The sequence below is a fragment of the Argopecten irradians genome, chromosome 14 (assembly GCF_041381155.1).
Source record: "Argopecten irradians isolate NY chromosome 14, Ai_NY, whole genome shotgun sequence".
Lineage (NCBI taxonomy): Eukaryota > Metazoa > Mollusca > Bivalvia > Pectinida > Pectinidae > Argopecten > Argopecten irradians.
In genome coordinates this window covers 23,674,098-23,700,067 of record NC_091147.1, presented here as the reverse complement: position 1 = coordinate 23,700,067, position 25,970 = coordinate 23,674,098, and the positions used below count along the sequence as shown (strand labels likewise).

Below are 25,970 nucleotides of genomic sequence, written 5' to 3'. Positions count from 1 at the left end.
TCCGGTTTGATGGCGGGAGAAAAGGGTTAAAGTTTTTGTTGTGCTTCACTTTGTAAGTGTTGTATTTGATAAATGTAATCATATTTATTCAAGATCGCTTTGTATTACATATTGTTTTCAAAAGCTTGGATTCATCTTATTCAAATGAATGACAGTATCGATCTAATTTGACGTTTTTAAACTTGCTGAATTGCAAAAATACATTTGTAAACAAGTAATAGCATAGTACTGTAGAGAGTACTGTAATTGATTACGTCTGGATTCATTCTGTATCGTAACTGAGCCCACTGTATTGTGTGTACTTTTTTATCTTTACTCTATACTCTTTCTGATCGATTTGTCTGATTAAGGAAATTAAAAAAATATATTATCTCTGAAGTCTCAAGTTATGGTTAATGTTCCCCAATTACGTTGTAAACATAACACAATATTTGTTCCATCTCAGATCTGTGTTTTGCTAATTTTGACACATTTTCAAAAATGTGATATATCTATATCGTTATTAGCACATATACAATAATTACTGTAAACAAACTATTTCTCATGCGATTTAATTACATTCGCTATTATCGCAAACTGAGTAAATTAAAAAAAGTTTATCTCTGCGATTAACATTTGCACAATTGATTCTGCTGGTAATTTCCAAGCAAAATTTTACATCTGTGAATGTTAATCTTTGTGAACCTGTTTTGAAATGAAAATTACGGAATATTTTCTCTATAGTCCTGTTGCAAAAATATACTCAGTGAAATATTAAATGTTGATCCAGGATTTGGAAGGTTGAAGTATAAAGCATTCCAACTTTGTTCCCACATATTCTGAATTAATAATAACTTTTTCTATTTCAGGTCATATTTTGTGCCAATGTATATATCTATAATTGATCAGAAGTAATTTAATAAGAACCGTACACCTAAATGATGTATGGGACACCAGCCCTAAACTCAATGAATCCAACCATATATGGAGCCCCACCTATTGCTTCAGGGAGTTCAAGTGCCTCTCCCCAAGCTGGCCCATCCCAGGGCCAAGGGTCTTACCTCATGGGGCAGTTACAGGCCCCTATGCACCCAATACTACAACAAATAAACGCCATGAACAATCTTTATGCTCCTGTACCAGTTTCCGTTGCACCAGGAGAAGGAAATCTACAAATGACAGGACAACAACCAGCTGACCAGGAAGAAATCAAAGATGATGGTGTACAAGAGAGTGTTAGGTTTGTATAGAATATTGTCTCAGATATTGTCTTAGATCTAAATAATAGTCATGTAAAGAGACTTTTTTTACATTGTAAGATATTATCACTGACTGTTATAGTATAAACATTTTGAGAGTTGCAATGGAGCATATGTTGGAGTTTTGATAGTATGTTCTTACTTGTGTGATTGTGTTGTAGTGCAGAGGTATTTTCTGTGTACAAGTATCGAGAAATTATACCTGGTTGCTGTCCCCATCCCGGTGATATTGTGGAGGCTGGCCCTCTCGCTGTAAGTATATTGGACTGATGGTAAAGAATTGCTGTGAACCTATTAGTATTAGTTAAATAACTACCATACCCGACAGTCTGTTTTGTTCTGGCCAAGACACACTGGCCACTTTTGGTATATCCTTACAAACACATGTCTTAGAATGACATAGTGTAATGTACCTTAACTTTTGATACTAAATTATCTCTGACATTATTTTAAAGTAGACAAATTGAAACATATATATATAGTCATACTTGATGACACAGTAATCCAATACTGTGATAAACTAGCTTCAGAATGCACATATAAATTCAGTTCATAAGTTATCAATATGCAGTATAGCCGGTTATTTAAACATGCTCCACCGCTGACAAATGTTAATTTTTAATAATCAAAAACAGCAGCAGACGATTTAGTAAATTTTTTTTCATTTACAAAAGTTACTTACTTTACACCATTACCACCATTGAAAAGTTTGAGCTTCTAATTTTACGTCAAGATAAAAAATTTGAAAATAATTAATTGCATCCCGAAAAAATTCCATGGCACTATGTCCTATATGGAATGAAGTACTGATTGCGCATGCACCAAAAACAAAGTGAATTATTTAGTATTATTTGTTGTGTTAATTAGACATATATACAGTGAAACCTCGCCTTACGACCACCTCAGAATTAAGACCACCCCGCTATTACGGGCACTTCTTTTCAGTCCCGTTATTTTCCCCTCTATATCTTTGTAACTGGTCGTCTCAGTATTACGACCACCCCGCTATTCCGTATTACGACCAGTCCAGGCAGTCCCAACGACCACTGATCAACGGTAATGGAGCCCCACCTATTGCTTCAGGGAGTTCAAGTGCCTCTCCCCAAGCTGGCCCATCCCAGGGCCAAGGGTCTTACCTCATGGGGCATTTACAGGCACCTATGCACCCAATACTACAACAAATAAACGCCATGAACAATCTTTATGCTCCTGTACCAGTTTCCGTTGCACCAGGAGAAGGAAATCTACAAATGACAGGACAACAACCAGCTGACCAGGAAGAAATCAAAGATGATGGTGTACAAGAGAGTGTTAGGTTTGTATAGAATATTGTCTCAGATATTGTCTTAGATCTAAATAATAGTCATGTAAAGAGACTTTTTTTACATTGTATGATATTATCACTGACTGTTATAGTATAAACATTTTGAGAGTTGCAATGGAAAGCATATGTTGTAGTTTTGATCTATGTTTTACTTGTGTGAACATGTGTTGTAGTGGCTCTAGAGGATTTTACAAGTAGCGAGAAATTATACCCCTGGTTGCTGTCCCCATCCGGGTGAGTATTGTGAAGGCTGGATCTCTCGGCTGTAAGTTATGATTGTGAAATTAATGGTAAGAATGTCGCCGTATTTTTGTTTTGACAAAACTTAAATTAAATTTCCATACAAACACGATAACTTTCAAACGTTTTGTTCTGGCCAATTCACCTGGCCACTTTTGGTATATCCTTACAAACACATGTTTAGAATCAAAAGTGTAATATACCTTAGCTTTTGAATAAGAAATTGAACTCCTGACATTAATTTAAAAGTAGAGTCAACTCGAAACGATACAAGATATAGTCATCGGTAAAACACAGTGCAGTCGATAGTGTGAGAAACTAGCTTCAGAATGCACATATAATGTGATATAAATATGTGGTATTAGCCGGTTATTTAAAGATTTATTAATTAGATGGTATTTAATTAAAAAACAAAATATTCAACGAAATAGTAAATATACAAGTTACAAAAGTTACTTATGTACACCATTACCACCATTGATAAGTATGAGCTTCTAATTTTATGTCAAGTAAAAGTATATATACTAATGAATTTTCCCGAAAATAATTACATAGTTACGGTCTATACTGGATTGAAGTAATCCGATTGCCCATGCACCAAAACCAAAATGAATTATTTCACTCAGACCCTCAAGTGTTGTGTTAATTAGAGGTTTTATTGTATATGCACAATTAAACACCAATTACTGTTCAAATGATGAGTGTCATTTGTGCTCTGTCAACGGTGGAGCATCTTTAACTGTGATGATGTTTTTGTAATTTCATGGCTCATTGTCATGATCGCAAAAAATTGATATGCAGCTTGTTCAGAAAGGGTTACCCTCATAGTCATAATAAGATAAAAAAAAATCCCCTTCCTGTTTAATATTTATACGGTACATTATAAATCAAAGTTGGATAATATTTTATGTTAGAAATATTTTTTAAAGAATTCAATTGGAAACATTAGAATTCCTTTCATTAGAATTAGCTAAACCTGATTGTGTTCTATTTGGAAACATTAAAATCCATTTCGTTAGGATTAGCTTGAGACCTAATCGTGTTCTATTTGGAAACATTAGAATCCATTTCGTTAGGATTAGCTTGAGACCTAATCGTGTTCTATTTGGAAACATTAGAATCCATTTCGTTAGGATTAGCTTGAGACCTAATCGTGTTCTATTTGGAAACATTAGAATTCCTTTCGTTAGGATTAGCTTGAGACCTAATCCCATTGGTTGTTTACTTTCAGTCGCTGTCACCACCTGACCCAGTCTACCCCCTGGCCGACAGCCTCCCAGTGGAGATGATCACATCCTGTAAACTCAGCAGTCTTCAGCTCGAGGGTATCCTATATGCTGTAAGTCCAGGACATGTCAAATAATGTATATATTTTTATACAAAATAAAGGGTCAGGATGACCTTCATCCTTGATACTCCAGGGGTTACTATCACTAATGTGATTTCTACCACTGGACTATCTCATAGTAAAACTGGAGGCAACAGAAGACGCAGGTAATTATTTTGATGCACATCAAAGGAATTGTATAACTCTTCACTGTGGTTGACTTTGTTGCTTTGAAATTGGGTGTCGCTTTGTAATCTTCAAAGAAAGTCTCTGCAGGCCTATGATTGGTCACTTTATAGCTGATTTAAGGCTTTTTCAAACGCTCAGTTTATGTTATACATATTTTTTTAACTTGATATTTCTATCAATTACATACGTGAATAGAGAAATTCAAAATGCTGAAAGATCGGGTAATTAAAATGTCATTGCCGTTCATTGTTTGTAATTGTTTGAGACCGGACAATTTGACTGTCGATCATTACCAAACTCAGATAATTCGAATACCCAGTATTCCTTGAACTACTGACCTTGTCCCCTGCTGTTCGAGTTATAAGGGTTTTACTATATATTCATTTAGAGCCAAGTATTCATATTTTGTCTATTAGGTGTGCATTAAGGTATGTTTTCCATTCACAGTGTCAGAGGCACCAGACCATGTTACCTAATGGACAGCGTGCAGGATTCTTCATTGGTGACGCTGCTGGTGTTGGCAAGGGTCGACAGGTAAGGGCGTGTCTCAAAAAGGACTACTACCTTTTAGATTTTAATATGTAAGTTATATGTCTGTCTTAATAAAGCTATTTCTTCTTTAATGCATTGTTTTGAAGCCACTGACTCTGACTGAAAGTAAAGTGGCATATTAAAATCGTGATCATATAAACAACCTCTGACCCGTGTCCTGCTGAGGGGTGCGCATACTGGTGAACTGATTTACTTCTAATCAAAACTAGTACCAACAGTGACAAAGCTCTTAAAGTCATTTGAATTTGAGAGAAGCTTTCATGTGATAATAACATAATCTATTTGTTTTTATTTTAATTAATGTGATTACTGGTAAGATACTACCAGGTAGATTTATCTTTCTTTTACAATAAAAGGATTCCAAAGTCGTTATTAAAGTTATATTCATTTATAAAGTATATATGTTGTGGTTACAGATAGCCGGTATCATTCTTGACAACTATGCCAGAAAAAGAACGAAGCACATTTGGTTTACAATTTCATCGGATCTTATTGTGGACTCCAGAAGGTACACCATACAATTTTCCAAATCATAAAGTCATTCATGTTTAAGAAAACTGTGACAACAGCAAAAAAAAATAACTTTGAGAATTAATAAAAAAAAAGTAGATACTGCCAAAGAAAATAACTTTGAGAACCAATCAATCTAATTAAAATTAGACTTGTAACTCCGCTCCACTACGGAACGCTATGTTATGCTTTAATACAAGATCTTACAACACCCTTTTAGGGGTCACCTCAACATAACTCTCAAAAGTATGATCATCTACTAACTATATATAGTATGTCCTGAGATGTTCCAATTCTAGGCCAGGGGTCATGCTGAGGTGACCCCGAACATGGTGTTGTTAGATCTTGTATTTGAGCATAATGTTGAGTATCGTAATGGAGCAGAATTACAAGTCTAATTAAGTTTGAGAATCAATTTAAGGACATATACTCCATGTCCAGATAGAGGTAGCTTATTCTATGAGTAGGATGAGCTGTTTATAATTTTTTTCTGACTAATTCTATCAAATACAGGAAATATATATTAAAAGTTTTCACAAATTACTGACTATTATTTTAGTGGAACTTTCTTTATCTTCAGAGATCTGACAGACATCGGATGTCATGTGAGGGTTATTGATGGCTGTCAGGAACTCGACCGTGAAACAAGGTGAAAAAAATTAAAGTCCCTTGAAATAGTTATTAGTAAGATTACGATGATGATTTGATATTTCTTCTCTTGGTAAGCCTTGATTAATTCAATTGTCACTTGTTCTTATGTTAGAACAACTTACAACCATTCGATCACTGCAACTATACATCAGAGTTATATGTGCCAAAACTGAGCGAAAATAATGATACATTAAAAATTTATCATTACAGAGTTTTAGGTTTGCCTGCAGACTTTAAAGAAGGAGTAGTGTTCAGTACCTACGCTACTCTGGTGTCATCTGTCTATAGGGGAAGTAAGTGTCTCATTATCACAAAAATTGGGGGGGAGGAGAGATAACATTTCATGAATACAACAAGTCTGTTCAATGTCTCTCAGATTTACTCTGATTCCTTCATAACAATTTTATACCACTAAATTGAAATAGAACAAGAATTTTCAGCTCAATAAAAGGTTTTTTTTGGTTGTTGTTTTTCACCATTTCTCCACTTTTGTTTTGTTACATATTCATAATTTTCATAATAAAACTAAGGGATATTAATAATACAATGAATATATCAAGGGAAAAAATTCTGCATCAAGAAAATTTGATATTAAACAAAAACTGATATTAACTGAGGTATTATCTGGTGTCCAATGTGCTTTATACATGAAGTTGGTAATTTTCACAATGGTGATATCTTTTGTGATTTTGTGAGATGTCAAATAATGTGAAAATTTGATCCTTGAAACAATAAAAAGTTTGCAAACATAATATAATCTTACAGCTGAAGTATAACAATAATGATGACATCCCTCCTTCCAGGGAGATTACTCTTTAATTTGCAAAGACAGAATCACCAGTACATTGTATAATAAAGAAATTTTACATCAGGTGCCATTAGTGGGTCTAAGACGAGTCGACTACAACAGCTGGTGGATTGGTGTGGGGGACCAGAATTCCAAGGCTGCTTAATATTTGATGAATGCCATAAGGCCAAGAATTTTGTTCCTGTAAGTGTTAAATCCACATTATTGTTATAGTGGATAGAACTCATGTGATCCATCCTGTAATTTGTTAACATCACTAATCGGCTTTGAAAGGTATTTGGTAATTAACATTAACTCACTGACCCCAGTTATTAATAATGGACTGGTCAAGTCTTTGATTTAAAAGAGTCTAAATGTGTCTTGACTGGGATAAATGAGTTAAAATGCAACAGACAGAAATGTGTTTATAACCGTGTACAAGACATAATCTTGGGAAAAATGATGAAATATCTTTTTACTTAAAGTGAAGGTCTGTGTCTTATAAAGATGATTTTCATTTCTGTACCAAAAGAATTAAAAAAAGAAAAAAAAACACACATTCTTTCTTTTTAAAAAATGTAAAGTTTAGTTTTTTTTCTTCTTTTCGAAACAAAACTTATTTGAGAATGTTCTATAATTTTCTGTATTTGTAGGGCAAGGAGCATGCCAGCACTAAAGTCGCTATGGCTGTGATGTCTATACAGAGGTGAGAAGTTCTCCGGAATTTTTATGAATATATGGTGGGCCAAGGGAAAAAATTCTGCATCAAGAAAATTTGATATTAAACAAAAACTGATATTAACTGAGGTATTATCTGGTGTCCAATGTGCTTTATACATGAAGTTGGTAATTTTCACAATGGTGATATCTTTTGTGATTTTGTGAGATGTCAAATAATGTGAAAATTTGATCCTTGAAACAATAAAAAGTTTGCAAACATAATATAATCTTATAGCTGAAGTATAACAATAATGATGACATCCCTCCTGCAAGGGAGATTACTCTTTAATTTGCAAAGACAGAATCACCAGTACATTGTATAATAAAGATATGTTACATCAGGTGCCATTAGCGGGTCTAAGACGAGTCGACTACAGCAGCTGGTGGATTGGTGTGGAGGACCAGAATTCCAAGGCTGCCTAATATTTGATGAATGTCATAAGGCCAAGAATTTTGTTCCTGTAAGTGTTAAATCCACATTATTGTTATAGTGGATAGAACTCATGTGATCCATCCTGTAATTTGTTAACATCACTAATCGGCTTTGAAAGGTATTTGGTAATTAACATTAACTCACTGACCCCAGTTATTAATAATGGACTGGTCAAGTCTTTGATTTAAAAGAGTCTAAATGTGTCTTGACTGGGATAAATGAGTTAAAATGCAACAGACAGAAATGTGTTTATAACAGTGTACAAGACATAAAACTTGGAAGTCTTAGAAATGATGAAATCTCTTTTTACTTAAAGTGAAGGTCTGTGTCATATTAAAGATGATTTTCATTTCTATACCAAAAGAATTAAAAGAAAAGAAAAAAAACACACACACACATTCTTTCTTTTTTAAAAATGTAAAATTTTGTTTTTTTCTTCTTTTTGAAACGAAATTATTTGAGAGTGTTCTATAATTTTCTTATTTGTAGGGCAAGGAGCATGCCAGCACTAAAGTTGCTATGGCTGTGATGTCTATACAGAGGTGAGAAGTTCTCCAGATTTTTTAAAAACAATTTTTATAAACCTACACTTGAATAAGTATTTGGTATATTGCAGGACAAGATGGTAGCCTATTTTTGTTGAACTGCAATAAACATTTGATCAGATATTGTTTGGCATTTACCATAATGTGGCTGTAAGTAAATGTTTTAACTTTTGAATCTCTGGATTTCCTTTACTTCAAAAAGGTTATAAGCCTAACTATAACTTAGCAATTTAGTTGCCTCCCATGTGAGTAGGTACCCATTTTGACGTCATTATCTTGTGAGTAAAATTCACATCGTTTTCTCTGAAAAGTATGACGTTACACTTGCAAACACATGACGTCACAGTCAATACCTACCCACAAGGGCAGATAACTATGTAATATGCAAATACACGATACAACTTTGCTGACACATCAAGTCATTTAAAAGGTAAACATCAACTTGAAATTAGAGTATAAATGTTTTCATTGTTGTCTTTTTCAGGATGTTGCCAAAGGCTCGAGTCGTATACTGCAGTGCTACTGGAGTTACAGATGTCAAAAACATGGTAAGTAAAATGGTCAAAAACATGGTAAGTAAAATGGTCAAAAACATGGTAAGTAAAATTGTCAAAAACATGGTAAGTAAAATGGTCAAAAACATGGTAAGTAAAATGGTCAAAAACATGGTAAGTAAAATGGTCAAAAAACATGGTAAGTAAAATGGTCAAAAACATGGTAAGTAAAATGGTCAAAAACATGGTAAGTAAAATGGTCAAAAAACATGGTAAGTAAAATGGTCAAAAACATGGTAAGTAAAATGGTCAAAAACATGGTAAGTAAAATGGTCAAAAACATGGTAAGTAAAATGGTCAAAAACATGGTAAGTAAAATGGTCAAAAAACATGGTAAGTAAAATGGTCAAAAATATGGTAAGTAAAATGGTAAAAAACATGGTAAGTAAAATGGTCAAAAAACATTGTAAGTAAGATTGTCAAAAACATGGTAAGTAAAATGGTTGAAAACATGGTAAGTAAAATGGTCAAACACATGGTAAGTAAAATGGTCAAAAATATGGTAAGTAAACTTGTCAAAAACATGGTAAGTAAAATGGTTAAAAACATGGTAAATAAAATGGTCAAAAAACATGGTAAGTAAAATGGTCAAAAACATGGTAAGTAAAATGGTTAAAATCATGGTAAGTAAAATTGTCAAAAACATGGTAAGTAAAATTGTCAAAAAACATGGTAAGTAAAATTGTCAAAAAACATGGTAAGTAAAATGGTCGAAAACATGGTAAGTGAAATGGTCAAAAACATGGTAAGTAAAATGGTCGAAAACATGACAAGTGAAATGAGTCTCCTTCCCATGGAGTAAAAATCAAACATAGATATATAAAGAGGTTATGCTGATTATTAATGTTATCCCCTTTTAAGCGTACTCCCAATGCTTGAAACAGGGATTGACAAGCTCGCCAAGTTTGTAACATGTGAGGAGAAATTGTAGCGGCCAAACTGGGAGTCAAATCCAGGACCTCCAACCACTAGCCGAATGCTTTACCACAGAGCTACCTAGTCACTGATTATTAATATAGTCCAATTCCTTTTTCTTTCATCAATGAAAGGCTCACTGCATTATAATCCAATTATAGTTCAATTCCATTACATTTATTTTCTTCTGGAAATGTTGTACCAATAAATAATCTACGTAGGGTTCTTATATTATATATATATAAATCACACGTTCCAGGCTTTTATGGAAAGACTAGGCCTTTGGGGAGAAGGAGCACCATTCAAATCATTTGAACAGTTTCTGGACCTGGTACAAAAGAAGGGGCTAGGTATGGCAGAAATCCTGGCTATGGAGATGAAGACATCTGGAATGTACATATCTCGTGGTCTCAGCTACAAACAAGCCGAGGTAAACCAAGATGTAATCGGTATTTGGAAAAAAAAAAAACAATGTAGCATATTCGACCCCAATAAGTGTCCAGTGCACTTTAAAATGAAGGGGCACTTATTATTTCCAAATTTGGACTAACATCTCATAAAAAATTATTGTACAAAGTGAATCATTTATCAAATTGCAAAAGATATCAAATTGAGAAACCTACAGAGTTTTCATAGTTTCAGGCTGCATTTAATTTGAGGTAAAGTGAAATTGAGGTCTCAAAAAAGCGGAGATGCGATTAAAGTTGTATTCCTTGTAAATTTCACCATCACAAACTCGCATAAAACATACAATATGTGCATTTGAATGCTTCTATATGATGGTTCAGATCCATAAAAACACCAATATAATATTGACATAGCGGTACATGTTGCATGAAATATCACACGTTTTGAAAGAACCCCCTCAGTCAAAGCCATGTTTTAAACTTTCGGGTTATATTGGAAAACCGAGTTTCATTATGTGACCGACATCGGCGATACCCATATAGATCAGAACCTCCTGAGCCATATCACATGCTCAATATCGACAATACTAGTACAGATCGGAACAGTTCGGATACTTCCGAGCTATTTTAAACGTTAAAAATTTTTACATTTAAAAAAATTTGGCTAAAAAAAGTGGTAAAAGTTTTTAAACCTCGGACAGACGGAGAAAAATGTGTATAACACTTAAAGAGTTTTTTCACTATGACGAAAAGAGCGGAAGTGATAGACCATACAACTTTAAAGGTACAGGGGCGCTTATTTGGTCAAATACAGTAACTCACATACTATACATAAATAACATTTTGTGTGGAGTATATATTTTGCAAATCCTATACAATGTCATATATCATAACAGGAAATGTGTTGAGTCAATATTAAAACCATAATGTATCTTTGTATTTATTTTCCAGTTTATGACAATAGAAGCAGCACTAACTAAGGATCAGAGGAAGATGTACGATACGGCAGCCCATGTTTGGTGAGTAGAGATTTGCATCATATTTTCCAGGGAAAAAATGTAAAGAATGAGAAATTCCATGAGAGGGCTGTAACACAAATTAAATGCATGATTGTCGATAAGAATCCTTGATTCCAAATTTACGTATTCATGAATATGATGAAAATAACAACGCAAAATATTGTATAAGTGAAAATGCATTGGTTTACAAAAGGTCAAGTTAGGATTTAGCTCCTTTTTGTTAACTGTGAATTGTCAAGTCATGATCAATATCCTTATTATTCACTTAGCGCTTCCATTGATAAGTTGCAAGAAATCCTTAAACATTATTTTTCAAATTTCTTCAGTTATATACATCTACACATTAAATATTTCCTAACCTGAATTTCAGGTCAAGAAATCTTGAACTGAAGTTGACCAGAAGACCTGAAATTTACCAGAAATTCTGGTCAATTTCAGTTCAAAATTTCATTGAAATTCCGGTCAATTTCTAGCCAATTTCAGGTAAATATTTCTTGCCCTGAATTTCAGGTCAATTTCAGATTAGGAAATTTTGCCTCTATACCTCACCCTAAACATAAAGCAGACTTGATCAGTTGCAGGGTATTTTTAATTTGATCATTGAATGATCTGTTTGATACAGGAATGAGTTGCGAAAGGCCCTGGAGAGTGCACTATCTAGGACAGGATTCGTTGGCGGCAGGATGTGGGCTCAGTTTTGGGCGTCTCATCAGAGATTCTTCAAACAACTCTGGTAAGTTCTGCTTTGTTAGTAGCTATTTGAAGCTCTAGTCATACTGTATACTGTATTTGTAATTAATTCTATACTTATATTATTGGTCATTAAGCTTGCTGCTCCAAGTACAGTTAAACCTCATTATCTGAGTCAGCAGGACTATGGTAACATATAGAGTTATAGGAGGACTTTCAGAATTGTCTATAGAAAGCAGTTGAAGGAAAAAGAAAGATATATTCTTTATAGACAAATGGTCTGTCTTTATTCACAGGACAAACTGTATTGAAGTTGGCCATTCAGAACTCTGGGAAATTGGTCTTATTATCCAGGTGTTCTTTGTACAGAGGTGATTGCTAAGGCAGGTTTTACTGTGATCATGTAAAGTTTAGACCATATTAACAACGCACTATGAATTAAACAGGGTTTTTTAGTTTGATTTAACAAAATTCAACTGTTATATGGAACAATTTTCACATCTCTTTACAGTATGGGTATGAAGGTACCGACGGTGATAAAGGAATCGAGGGAGGCCCTGGAGGCTGGGTTCAGTGTGGTGATTGGTCTACAGACTACAGGAGAGGTAAGTAAAATATATTGATGATGGTGACACCATTCTAGAAATGAAGTGGATTTCCAGAACTAGGGGTGTTGTCTGCAAATAAGACCAAGAAACATCTGATTCATTTTACTTGTTTACTAAAAGCTGAATTTGATGTCAAGTCAAAAAATATACAAAAATTCCAAAAATAATGAAATAACTTTCAGAAATAATTATCTGTTGTGAATGTTGTCCTAGACCAACTTCTCTTGTGTCTGACTCTTTCATTCCCTCGATATTCTGACATATATTCCATGCATGTTTTCTCATTAAAATGATTCATTTTCAGGCGTCTTTAGAAGCTGAGATAGGCAAGAACAAAGGGGAGGTAAATGGCTTTGTTTCCCTGTGCCGAGAGATCCTGTTACGATTCATCACACAGTACTTTCCGACCATGATCGAGGCACAGGTGAGATGTCATGGAGACAGAATCAGATATTTAGGCTGATTGATTGAACTTTTCAGAAAACTAGATTAATAACCTACCTGTAATATACAAGTCATAATAATATCTGATATAACTCGAAGACCCTGTTTTACTTGAAGTATTTTCTTGTTTCTGATTAAAATATGCAAGAACACTTAACTCAAATACAGTAGCTACACTAACTTATCATTAACTAAAATACAAAAGCTACTTTTTGATGGTTTACTGCAAAACAGCCTAGAGATAAGTTGCCATGATGACATTGATAGTCTTTTGTTGATAGAACAGGACATCCAGTAGACCCTTGAGAGTATGTTATTGATTACCAAAAATCAGATTTGACTCTTGAGTTTGAAGCATGTGTCTATTTGTTTTATGTTTTGACTCTTCAGATTTCTGAAAAATTGGATTTGACCCTGAATCTGCTAAAAGTTAAGAGTCAAGTGGATGCCCTGATAGAAATTTTAGTTCAATGTGATTGCTTTTTCATAACGTATGCATTACACTATTTATAGAAACCAGAAGATCGTGTACCAGACAGCTGGTGTGTACAGGCTAAGGAAATGCTTGTTGGCTTCGCACACAAGATCCCCTTACCCAACAGGTAAGTGATACTAAAGTGTTTCTTCTTTTAAAAGATATCAGATCATTAATTATGGTATTTACCATCTGATTACATATTAAACATATTGAAGTGTACATACACGGTACATATTTACACAAAAATCTTTATGGCCCCCCTCAACTCCATTCTCAATCATTCCTGTGAATTTATTGTAGTCCTTTGGATGAAATGATAGACCAGCTAGGTGGTACTGAAGCTGTAGCTGAGATGACAGGAAGACGAGGTAGGATTGTACGTAGGTCAATCAAGGACCAGCCTCATTATGAACTACGCACTCAAGATGTCGACAGCTATGGAGGAATCGAGAGTCTTAATGTAACAGAGGTAAGAGGGAAATATTTTATTCTTTGAAAAGTTTGCACAAAATATAAAAGTTTGATGAAGAATATTTTAGTGATAATAGGAATATTATATGCATTAAGTATCAGAGAAAATGATGAAAATGCTCTGAATAGGAGCTGAAATCATAAATGTACTCAAAATAAGAGATAAAATGGAGAATATATTGTGTAAAGTATTGATTGAATTTTGTGATATTTTGTTGTATACATACTCTTATCTTTAACCAGAGAAACATGTTTATGGCAGGGAAGAAACTTGTCGCCATTATCTCGGACGCTGCAAGCACAGGTAACGGATCTGTCCAAGATTTTGTACTATTAATTGTTTATGCTACTAAACATTTTGATTGTATACTATTCTACAAACCAACTGTTTCACTGATACTAAATTCTACAATTTGTATTTGAAAACAAGTTCCCCAAGTTCACAAGCCTCAGGTCAGCCAACCGAGGCTTTTGAAATCTGTTTTGAGATATCCCTGTTCACCTGACAGACACATTTTTCTCCCATACTTCACACGGGTATCAGGCGGTTGCTAGGGAAAAGATATCTCCATCTTGCACAGGGGGGCGTAAGACAGCTCACATGCGCTAGACAATAACGTGACGTCATCAATACATGCGCCGTAACTGCGCCACGCATTGTAGATGACGTCATCAATTTTTAGGCATAACGAAGTTCCTGCGATAATGGCGCGATGAAAAAGCTGGAAACCAAGTGGAATTTCGTCATTTTTTACTAAGAATGGGAGAAAAAGAATCAAACATGGGTCTATTAAGTGGACAGGGATATCTCAACCCTCATGAAATATTTTGGCTATCAACCCTCAGCAATCCTCTGGTTGAACGGCAAAATTCTTTCACTCGGGTTGAAATATCCTTGTCCACTTCACAGACCCATGTAAGATTCTATTATTCTCTCATACTGTAATGAAAAATGATGAAAATTCAGTTGTTTACAATGGTTGCTGCATATATTGATGATGTCACGTCATTGTCTAGCATGTGTGAGCTGTCTTTTCCCTACCTCAGAAAAAAAAAAAAACATACTTGAGACAAAGATCTGCTTATGTGATTGGAATGACATTGATATTCACTAGTTACAGGTTAAATTAATGTAACAATTACTTCCCCTTTACAGGTATATCTCTCCATGCTGATACAAGGGCAGGGAACCAGAGAAGGAGAGTTCATCTAACTGTGGAACTTCCCTGGAGTGCCGACAAAGCTGTTCAACAGTTAGGCAGATCCCATCGTTCTAACCAGTCAAGGTAAGTTATCTGCCTAACTGCAGAACTTCACTGGAGTGCAAACAAAGCTGTACAACAGTTAGGCAGATCCCATTGTTCTAACCAGTCAAGGTAAGTTATCTGCCTAACTGCAGAACTTCACTGGAGTGCAAACAAAGCTGTACAACAGTCAGGCAGATCCCATTGTTCTAACCAGTCAAGGTAAGTTATCTGCCTAACTGTTGAACTTCCTTGGAGCACTGAGGTCAACTCAATTTGTGCTTTTCTAGAAAGAATGTTCTGCGCAGAAGATCTTTCAGGTTATAGAAGAAAGAGCTTCCAGATGCAGAAGATCTCCAAGTTGAGTGATAAAAAAAAGCGAAATTCTAGAAAATTAAGCACTCATGAAAAATAATGATTTTAGATTAACCACAGAAATTAGCAATGGCCATTCGCTTAACTTATTTACCCCTAAAGTCACATACATGTAGACTATTCCAATGCCTCTAATTCAAAGGCTCGAAGAGTTCATTTGGAATTTTCAGGGGTCGATGTTCATCTTTTCCTTTTGGGTCAAGCTTCCATTATGGCCAACACAGACTCTGATTGGTCGATCCATGAACTTTTGTTAACATGCTATTTTTTCTAATGTTTGTTCCAGTGGTCCTCTGTACAAACTACTGACTACAGACCTGGGCGGAGAGAGGAGGTTCGCTGCTGCTGTAGCTCGACGACTGCAATCAATGGGTAGGTTCTCTTAACAACCAATATTGATATTTGCATTCATATAGGGTTATATATATTGTTTGGGGTAATGACAATCATTTTAATGGAGAAAACTAGCTGTTACATAATATGTTGAAAATTTCAAAGCCCCAATATTCCGCCTTTGTATAATACAGAGTTAGTTCCCTTGCAGATAGGTTTCAATTGTCACGACATTATTTTGTGAGTGCAATTGACGTTTCTCCGAAAAGTATGACGCTACTTTCAAAAACACATGACGTCACAATCAATACCTACGCGCAAGTGCAGATAACTGTAATATCAAAATAGGCGAATATGCGAAAATGTGTTTGATTAAGCTCCTGTTAGTGAAGGCTGCCAGATCTAGATGTGAGTTTTCTTTTCTACCAATAAGACATTCAGTGATGTATACCAGACCTGTCTTTGAGAATATAGCTGCTAGCATGCTTTCTCTATGACAGGTGCTCTGACCAAAGGAGATCGTCGTGCAGCCACTGGAGCTAATCTAGATGAGTTTAACTTTGACACCCCCTACGGACGCAACGCTCTACGCTCCATGTACCATCATATCTGTCAAGTAAGTTGTAACCCAGGTAAATATTAGCCACAATATACATCTCTACTAAAATGAATATACATACCCGAACTAATTTATCTTTCGGCCTGGTACGAAATGGTTTCATGTGTCCTAGTGGAGCACTGCCTCAGAAAATCACTCGGACACAATTTTCCATACCTTTTGGTAGGTTTCCAATTATTTTATGTGTATGCATCCATTTAGATATTACTTTTGTCCAAAACAAATATAACGATCATTCTGAATGTCTACCTTACTGCTCACATATATGAGCCCTTTTGACACAGAGAATTATATCTTTATCTTGGTTCAACAGGACATACATGGATGCAAGAGAGTAAAGTATGTATAAGTAATATTGTTTATTCTTCCTCTACGATGTTTTGTAGAGGACCCTGGTGCCTGGTTTGAACTTAACAGATGTTACCCAAGTCCACAAGACATTTGAGGAGTTTAATGTGGTAATGCAGGTAATATTTACAATATCATGTATTGCTTATTGTTCTTTTCAATTAATGCCCTGATGATTTTCAAAAAGAACACAGCTTAATTAAAAGATTCATTTATTTCCCCAATGGTTGTAATTTTGTTGTCACGCTTCATAAATAGGGAATGATTCCTTTTCTTCCAATACAAAAGAAAAAGATGAGATGATAGCCTTAAATGGAGTATTATCACCGTGACATGAACATGATTCTGTCGAATCCATTTCTTCTATGAGATTCAATTAATAAATCACAAAGCAATTAAAAGAAGAAAAATCAACCATGGATAGAAATGAATTATTTTGATGTTCTTATGAAGGGTATACATAGATTTGTTGATGGAAAATTCTAAGCTTATCATCTGCAAAAATTTAGTTACGGGGGAAACTACGTACCAGGTCTAGATTTCCTTACAAAACATATAATATTGCCAAAATGATATGCATACAGGATGTATATTTATGCTAAAAAATACACAACAAATATTCTGCAAGATAATTTGCAAAGTTATGATGTTTCACTATGCACGATGTTTCACTATGCACGATTAGTCGTTTACTGGTAAGCTTTATTGATCATGACTTGACTTGTTATTCTTGGTTGAAGGAATGTTTGGTTCTCATTATGACTTGTTATTCTTGGTTAAAGGAATGTTTGGTTCTCATGGGCCTGATAGAGATTGAGTCTGTGAGGATTGGTGCCCCACCCAAGGACAAAGACACCGGCGATGTCTCAAAGTTCCTCAACCGGATACTCGGACTGAGTGTGACAAGACAGAATGTGGTAAGAGATTCAGAAATCAAAAATTTGTGCCATGGTCATAATTTTATCTGAGATTTCCATTGCAAGTGTTGTAAAAGTCAAGTCAGCTGAAAAAAGGGCCGCAGTGGGCGGTTGGTTAAGATGTCCTCCACCTCTATGTCGCGAGTTTGAATCGTATGTCGGGCAGCTGCTAGGTACTGACCGCTGGTTGGTGGTTTTTACCAGTTACCCTTTCTTCACCTCATAAACCTGGCGGTCCTGAAATGACCCTGGCTGTTTATAGGAGGTGAAACTAATCCAACCAATCGCTCCTTAATACCACCACTACCGTAATAAATACTATATGACTCTTTCATATGTACATATATAGGATAGAACTATTCCACCCGACGGTACAGAATTTTGGGTCAGAACCGAGGTGGAATAGTTCTATCCTACATAATTTACATATGAAAGAGTCATTTTCTCACATTGCTTGTCTAATTACTTGCACGAAAGGTGAGGCAGCCATTTTGTGACAAAATCTTAACTTTTTAAATAATTGATTGATTTTAAAAATAAGAACACCATTCGAAAGAACTCATTAAAGTTTGGTTTGTATTCAAAATACAAACAAGAAATCTTAGGTAAAACGGTTTGAAATGTCATTCACCAATATGGAAATAAATCCGCTGTTGAATAAATACATTACCATATATGGACTACAGCTATGTTATCTAATACACTACTAGCTATGTAGAAATACAATATATGGTAAATAACACATTGTGTAACTTATTCGCATTATTCAGATGTATTAATTAAAAGAAATAAAGTGTATACAATTATAATCTTCTTTAATAGTATGAATCTTCATTTATGTGAAATTTGCAAGAATCAATATCAATACATCTTAGATGTAGAACCAACACTGTCGTTGTTTGGTAGTTGGGTAAATTGGTCCTCCACGAGCCACCTGGATACTCAGAGGTATGCCGGGGATTTAAAAAGTAAGGGAAACTATATGTCAGGGTAGACAATCTCAACAGACAGGAGATGGATGTTTTTAAAATATAACAAGTACATTATTATCATTATCCCGATTCTAACTCAAATTTTATATTTTGTTGTTGTTTCAGATCTTTTCCTACTTCATGGAATGTATGAAGTTAATGATACAGAATGCCAAAACAGAAGGAAGGTATGTCTTTAGTGTAAAAACCTTGATACTGTAAACCACCTTTCTTTCACTAGCGATTTACTTTCATTAATTTCATGATCCAAGTAAATACATGAGAGTTTATCTCCGCAGATAGATATCTACATAACCAGTATTGATTAAGATCTCATTTTGATTTTTAGAACATGATCATCACATCAGATGGTGGGTTATTCAAATCGCCATTTGTCCATGGTCTGTCTGTCCATTAGCAATTCTTAATACCACTATTTCTCAGAAAGTACCTAAGGGATCTTTCTCAAATTTCATATGTAGGTTGCCCTAGGGCCTTAGCTGTGCATATTGCATTTTGGGACCAATCGGTCAACAAGATAGTTGACCATACCAGTCGCCATCTTGCATTTTGGTAGTAAAAGTTTGTTACCGCTATTTCTCAGAAAGTGCCAAAGGGATCTTTCTCAAATTTCATTTGTAGGTACCCCTAGGACCCTAGTTGTGCATATCTTATTTTGGGACAAATTGGTCAACAAGATGGCCGCCAGGTAGCCATCTTGAATTTTAATAGTTAAAGTTTGTTATCGCTATTTCTCAGAAATTGCTGAATTCTCAGATTTCATATATAGGTTCCCCTAGAGCCTTAGTTGTGCACATTATATTTTGGACCAATCTGGGAACAAGATGGCTGACCAGTTGCCATCTTTGATTTTGATAGTTTGTTACCGCTTTTTTTCTCAGAAAGTACCAAAGGGATCTTTCTCAAATTTCATAATTAGAGGACCCTAGTTGTGCATATTGGACTGATTGGTCTACAAGATGGCCACCATCTTGGACTTTGATAGTTGAAAGTTGCTATTTCTCAGAAAGAACTGAAGGTCTCATTCTCAAATTTCATATGTTTAGGGTTCACATAAGCTCTAGATTTGCATAATACATTTTTGAAGCGATTGGTCAACAAGATGGTTGACTGACTGCCATCTTGGATTTAGATGGTTGAAGTTTGAAGAGCAGAGAAAAGATCCCTCTTTAGATTGTCAAACATAGATCATTCTTTGGTGGTCACCAAGATCCCTGTAAGATCTCTTGTTAAATCTGTTAATGGTAATTTATGGATTAAATTTTGTGTTAAATTGTCATTTGGACCCTTAAAAAGTGGTCCTAACTCATTCACCCCTGAGTACACATTTGGACTCTTCTGTTACAAAGGCTGGGACAGTTCATTATGGATATTCAGGGGTGAATGAGTTAATAACCAAGAGTTGGTTGCTAAGGCAGGTTTCACTGTAAATTAATGTGTTTATTTTGATCAGATATAACGAAGGAATGTTGGACATCAAGGCTTCCTCTGTGGAAATGGCCGCCAAACCCAAAGAGCTGTTTAAAAACCTCACCAAAGGACATACAGATACCAAGTAGGGTTTTATGATGTTTTACATTGCTAGAGAAATCTTTCATTAAAACAGAGTTGTTTTTGAGTTGCTTCCCTTCTTACAGGTTTTTTTTATACATTGATAGATTTTGTACTGCTAACTTATTGTATGACATAATCATTGTCATGTGACATATCCTGTGGTGGCAATGAAGCAACCTTCCTGGTTCTCTGTAATCCATCAGGCTCTCCACATAAAATGATAATATCCTTTTAGGCTCCTAGAACTGAAGGTTGACCGTGGTGTGAGTTGGTCGTCTGCTTTGACAAGACTGGAGACTCACAAAGGGCCCAAGGACGGATTCTACGTGTCCAGGAGAGAGATTTTTGGAAGAAAGCTCTACATCCTGGCAACACAGAAAGAAAACTCTAACCACCTGTTCCGGTACACGAGGTGAGTGCATTGTAGTATAAACGGATTGGGGATTAACTTTTGCGAAATTTGCGATGAATTCGTGAAAGTTTATTTCCATGAATTATCATTTGGTTTGATGATATTAAAAGACATTTCAATTCAGGTTTTGAATGTGCGAAAATTAATCTGCGCAAACATGATTTTTTTTTTTTGATTTTTTTTAGTAGTCGCAAAAGAAAGTTAATTTTACTGTATTACCTGGATAAATGATTGTTTGGTTTAGCCCTAATTGACATTGGCTGTTGATGTGTGATGTTTCAACACTAACTAACTATCATTGGGTCATAAGATTAAGATCAGGTACTGACCATAAATTAGAAACATGAGGGGGTTAGTGAGATCCTCATTTCATATTTAGTTTGGAACTGAATTCTGTTGTGAATTCTTAATATACAGCTGTGTAATACCATATTCAAACAATAGGATATTGATAAATGTAGTCACCAGATATAAACCATTTTATCTATGATGATAAGTCTCTTTGATTAGTCTTGTTTCAATACCATGATGCACACCTGGTACCTGAACGTAGATCATGTGTGTTTGCATGCTTACATGACAACATGATTTAGATATAAACCATTTTAATTATGACGATAACTTCTGTTTGATTTATCTTGTTCCTCTGCCAATACAACGATGCACAAGGTAAAAATGAATATTTATTTACCATCCAGAAAGTAGATTTGGAACTTAAAATACTTTTAATGTATCACTGTATTGAAAATTTGAAAATGATAGGTAATGTATTGTGAAGAAAGAATGTCAATATCGAGTGTTGACTATAGTTGACAACAGTACGGAAAGTGTTTCAAGTTTTTGTCACAAGAAATATTTCATTTCGATCTTCAGACACCTATAATTTTATCCACCAGATGTATATTTAGTGACCAGCTATATACAATATTCTGTTGTAGACCCAATACCGGCCTGTCACAGGTAGATGAGGAGGAAGCAGATCTCAACCACCGATACGTAGCTGTGGATCCATCTAAGGCAGGCAAGTGTTTAACAAGTGTTGAATGGTTTTAAGTATACTTCATCTTACTTCTTGTGTATTTGGTGTTTTGTATAAAAATGGGAGTTCATGACCTTTGCTGTTTCGCCTTTTGTTGTCAATTGTCAACAATGTACATTTTCAACATGTCACAAAACCACTTAATTGATTTCAGTCAAATTTGATATATAGGAAATTGTCCATGACTTATTGGGACATAAAGAAGTTAAATTGACTGAAATTTATCAAGGGAGCAGATGCTACAACTAAACTACGAGAACCAAAAGAGGCTGTTTGAGCCAGTATACCGCATTTACTGTGGCTACTGCAGTTGAAAGGTTAACTTAGCAGGGGATAGAGCCCTTTCTAATGGATGTCATTTTCTAGGGCAATTTTAAAATTCAGCAGTTCAGTATGACTTGTCAACATTAGGATAGAACTTGATGATAGTAATGGTGAAAGCCTTGGCTTGATTCATCAACAGAACCTCAACACATGTTTTCTGTTCTCTGGCCTTTCACACTGTATTATACTGGTAGTACATGTAGTTGTAAAATAAAACAAACAGGAATGAGAGAAGTAAGTTTTTATTTTTGTAAACTTCATAAATTTGCACCAAAGAATAGCTTAGTGAGAGTATACAGTACAATACACAACATTAAACTAATAGAAGTTTAAACCTAATCGTTACTGACATCAATAGTTTATATGCCTAAAGTGAAACTAGAGATTAGTTAATGTGTGTTTATACATTTACCTTATCCTTACATAGAACAACTATATATATATATATTATGTACAATTAATGAAGATGCATAATTAATCTACATGATTAGTGCCTAGCTGTAGTCATAAATCTAACTTGAATCTACTTTAAATATGAGTAAGATAAAAATTGGTAACTACTAACTGTACTGTCGATGGAAATGCATAATTTCCCAAAATGACAGTAATATCTCTTTAGTGGCTTTGGATAAAAAGATATTTTTTACTGATCAATCCCAATACAAGCTGTCCAGTTGATTAAACTTTTTATGCCCCCCTCCCCCACCACCACCATGTTTGAGTGGGAGGAGGGGTATATGGTCAATCATATCCGTTTCTTTGCTGTCACAATTTGTTAGGTGTTGGTGGAGCTTCCATGTCTTACATTTCTAGTTTACAATACTTATCTTCCTTTTGAAAATGTTAATAAGACTTTTATATTCAATTCGGTTCGTTTGATTATTTATACATATTGCCAGAACTGATTTGAACTCCAGAATATTAAGTTGGAATTGATGATGAATGAATATATGTATGAAGTGTAGAGTTATATACAAAAGTTAATAAAATGATATCCAGCGATATCTTTGTACCAAAAAACCCATTGGAAGATACAAGTAATGTGTTCAGTTGTTGTAAAACTGTGATACCCTTAGAACAACTGGATGAAGCTTTACTAACCATAATACATGTGTGAGTACATGTATATAGATTCCAATACATTGCCATACCTCTTGGACGTTGAAACCGTGTCTTATGGGGAAAAGTCTTGCACCTTCATGTAGGCATCCATGTTTTATTTCTCATTATCATCACGAGATTTGAAATTTTCTAATATCTAATATATATCTAAATTTTTTCACAGCGTTAGTCATTGAATATTTCTTCCTAAATCAATTCCTCACATACAGTTTTATTTCTTAAGAAAAAATACGGATCAAAATAACATATTGTTCAAGATAACTAATAATTGGCATTTTTCAGTGCAAATTATAATTCACCCCTTAAATTTCATAATAGACTATTCCAGTGTTTGGTAACTGGAGAGTCCAAATGTGTCTTCAGGAGTGAATGCATTAAAAACTCACAGAATTTAGTTGAACAGTGGTACTAATATCTCCCATGGCGTTTTCTAACTAAAGAACCAGTCTGACCAGGTACCAAATAAGGCTAATTGCAAAATAAGTTTCCACCAATCAAATATTTCTTCGCTTTGAGAGGTGTTGCACAGGCAGCCTATTCAATAACTGTTCATGCTCGTTCAAAATGATTGACAGACACAGTCAGTGAAGAGCATCTCTAACTCCGTCTGATGTTCATATATATGTAAATTACATATTATCTATTGCCTTATATGTACAACATGTTAATTAATTACAATTGCAATCTTTTTAATAATATGCAGAACAGTTATTTTCTAGGTAACATTTTTCTTCACATTCTAAATGTACAAAACACAATACACAAAACATATGTTCTGTTTCAAAGAAGAAATTCACACATTGGCATACAAAATCATTCTTGTAATACAACTTGCTAAGTAAAAAGCTGTGGTGTTTTACATTTTCAACAAAGTTCTTTTAATTCACAATTTTCAAGATACTTGGAATTTCTTCAACAAATTTTGTTTAATGCTTGAAAAGATGTTCAACTGCAATGATAGTTTCAAATATCAAACAGATTTATATTCATACAGGATTACACCTCTAACTCATACTCCCATTGGTCGATCTGATCACATGGTCCCGATGGTCATTCACCAATCTCAGATGACTCGGAAGATCTGTGTTCCCAGAACTATTAGACAATCGCCTACTGTTTGAGTTAAAGAGGTTTTAAGTAACTGTATCTAAATGATAAATTTGTTGCGATTCAATAAAAGTTATTACGTAGTTCAACACAATTTGATTTCTAAAAATAATTACCCGGTATGTAAGTGAAAATGGTAAACCGGTATGTATTACAAGTAAAATCTAAACTACAATAGATATTTATGAAGAAAAGGAAGTTAAACTTCTTATATAAAATTACAAATGTATAAAATTGTGCTTGATTTACAGAAAACCCCGTTACTAGACAACATGGTCAGGGCTTGTGTGGAATGTCGTTAACACAAAATGCAAAAAAAATGGCCCCAATGGTAATTAAAAAATTAATTTGTTGTAGACTTAGAAATAAAATGGCTGTAAAAATCAGCATTAGATAGTACTATTTCAAGGTAGTGATTGTGGGTGATATGGCAACTCTGTGGTGAAATTAACTCATTCACCCCTGATGACACATTTGGACTGTTCTAGCTTGAAGACTGGTTCAATCCATAATGAAGTTTCAGGGATGAATGGGTTAAGAAAAATCTGGCACTGTCAACTAGATAATAAGTACTTCTCTGTATTACCTGTGAAATTTGTTAAATGGTAAGATGTCTGTTCTGATCCCTTTCATTTAAATAAAAATGCTGGTAGTTTTCTGATTAAACAATAACCCTAGTGCTTTCATTTGTAAAATTAGAATGAATCTCTTTTCTAAATTTTTTAAAAACATACCAGCACAAAAAAATTCTGATTGTCTTGAAGTTGATGAGGCACATGAGCTATGATAATCAATAATACCATTGATGTAAATCATAAAAGTTTCTAGTTGTCCATCATCTCCAGTGATAATAAACAAGTATTCACCTCTGTGATTGGTTCTTTCCTTATCAATAATAGCCAATCAAATTGGTCAAAACATCTTGATGAAGGAATATTGCTTTTGTACTTGAGATGAATTAACCACTTACAGTTTGTTCCACCCCTATCATTTCATCATGAACTGATCCAGCTTTTGATTTGGAAGAATTCAATTGTGCCTGTAGGGGTGATATGAATGAGTTTTGTTTGTGGTAACTAGTTTAGATCCTAATTCAGTTTGATTTTTGTATATTAATTATTTTGCTTATGTTGATATTTGCCATGTCTCTCATATATATTTTATTGAGAAAGCCACCAGCTACTACCAGGGAAGAATGGTTGTTCATGTTAAACCCAACAAGGAACCCCAGTAGATTTTAGTCCAGCCATTCCATCTTATAAGAGTAAATGTTTCTTTGCAAATAAAATCATTCATTAATATCTACAATAAAATGTGTCTTGAACAAAGTCTTCATCTCATGTCCAGCAATCAAAATTATAAAAACAAAAACATTGATTAATTGCCCTCCATTTTCAACCTTTTAAAGAGGTTTTTTTTTTTTTAAAGTGACCTGAAATTTTTTTCTACATTTCGTGGAATTTCACATGCAGGCAGACGTGA

The 25,970-nt window shown here is 34.6% G+C and overlaps 1 protein-coding gene across 2 annotated transcripts in view; it reads left to right on the top strand.

Moving 5' to 3' along the window:
* The first annotated feature begins 3 nt into the window (after positions 1 to 3).
* The window catches only part of LOC138306824 (protein strawberry notch homolog 1-like), a 37,102-nt gene continuing 11,135 nt past the window's right edge, over positions 4 to 25,970 (top strand). Inside the window, exons 1-28 of one of the 2 annotated variants that reach the window (XM_069247304.1) lie at positions 4 to 52; positions 849 to 1,219; positions 1,400 to 1,490; positions 4,034 to 4,141; positions 4,766 to 4,852; positions 5,287 to 5,378; positions 5,961 to 6,029; positions 6,242 to 6,324; positions 7,881 to 7,999; positions 8,461 to 8,513; positions 9,001 to 9,064; positions 10,245 to 10,415; positions 11,344 to 11,411; positions 12,034 to 12,144; positions 12,613 to 12,706; positions 13,014 to 13,133; positions 13,667 to 13,755; positions 13,932 to 14,100; positions 14,346 to 14,406; positions 15,259 to 15,388; positions 16,008 to 16,093; positions 16,555 to 16,670; positions 17,060 to 17,140; positions 17,804 to 17,938; positions 19,036 to 19,097; positions 20,384 to 20,485; positions 20,720 to 20,896; positions 21,835 to 21,917. In XM_069247304.1, the coding sequence (XP_069103405.1) occupies positions 918 to 1,219; positions 1,400 to 1,490; positions 4,034 to 4,141; positions 4,766 to 4,852; positions 5,287 to 5,378; positions 5,961 to 6,029; positions 6,242 to 6,324; positions 7,881 to 7,999; positions 8,461 to 8,513; positions 9,001 to 9,064; positions 10,245 to 10,415; positions 11,344 to 11,411; positions 12,034 to 12,144; positions 12,613 to 12,706; positions 13,014 to 13,133; positions 13,667 to 13,755; positions 13,932 to 14,100; positions 14,346 to 14,406; positions 15,259 to 15,388; positions 16,008 to 16,093; positions 16,555 to 16,670; positions 17,060 to 17,140; positions 17,804 to 17,938; positions 19,036 to 19,097; positions 20,384 to 20,485; positions 20,720 to 20,896; positions 21,835 to 21,917 (2,923 nt within the window). In that variant the 5' untranslated portion in view covers positions 4 to 52; positions 849 to 917. Of the gene's footprint in view, positions 53 to 848; positions 1,220 to 1,399; positions 1,491 to 4,033; positions 4,142 to 4,765; positions 4,853 to 5,286; positions 5,379 to 5,960; positions 6,030 to 6,241; positions 6,325 to 6,903; positions 7,023 to 7,471; positions 7,525 to 7,880; positions 8,000 to 8,460; positions 8,514 to 9,000; positions 9,065 to 10,244; positions 10,416 to 11,343; positions 11,412 to 12,033; positions 12,145 to 12,612; positions 12,707 to 13,013; positions 13,134 to 13,666; positions 13,756 to 13,931; positions 14,101 to 14,345; positions 14,407 to 15,258; positions 15,389 to 16,007; positions 16,094 to 16,554; positions 16,671 to 17,059; positions 17,141 to 17,803; positions 17,939 to 19,035; positions 19,098 to 20,383; positions 20,486 to 20,719; positions 20,897 to 21,834; positions 21,918 to 25,970 lie in introns of both variants that reach the window. The other variant, XM_069247303.1, reaches the window with a different exon arrangement.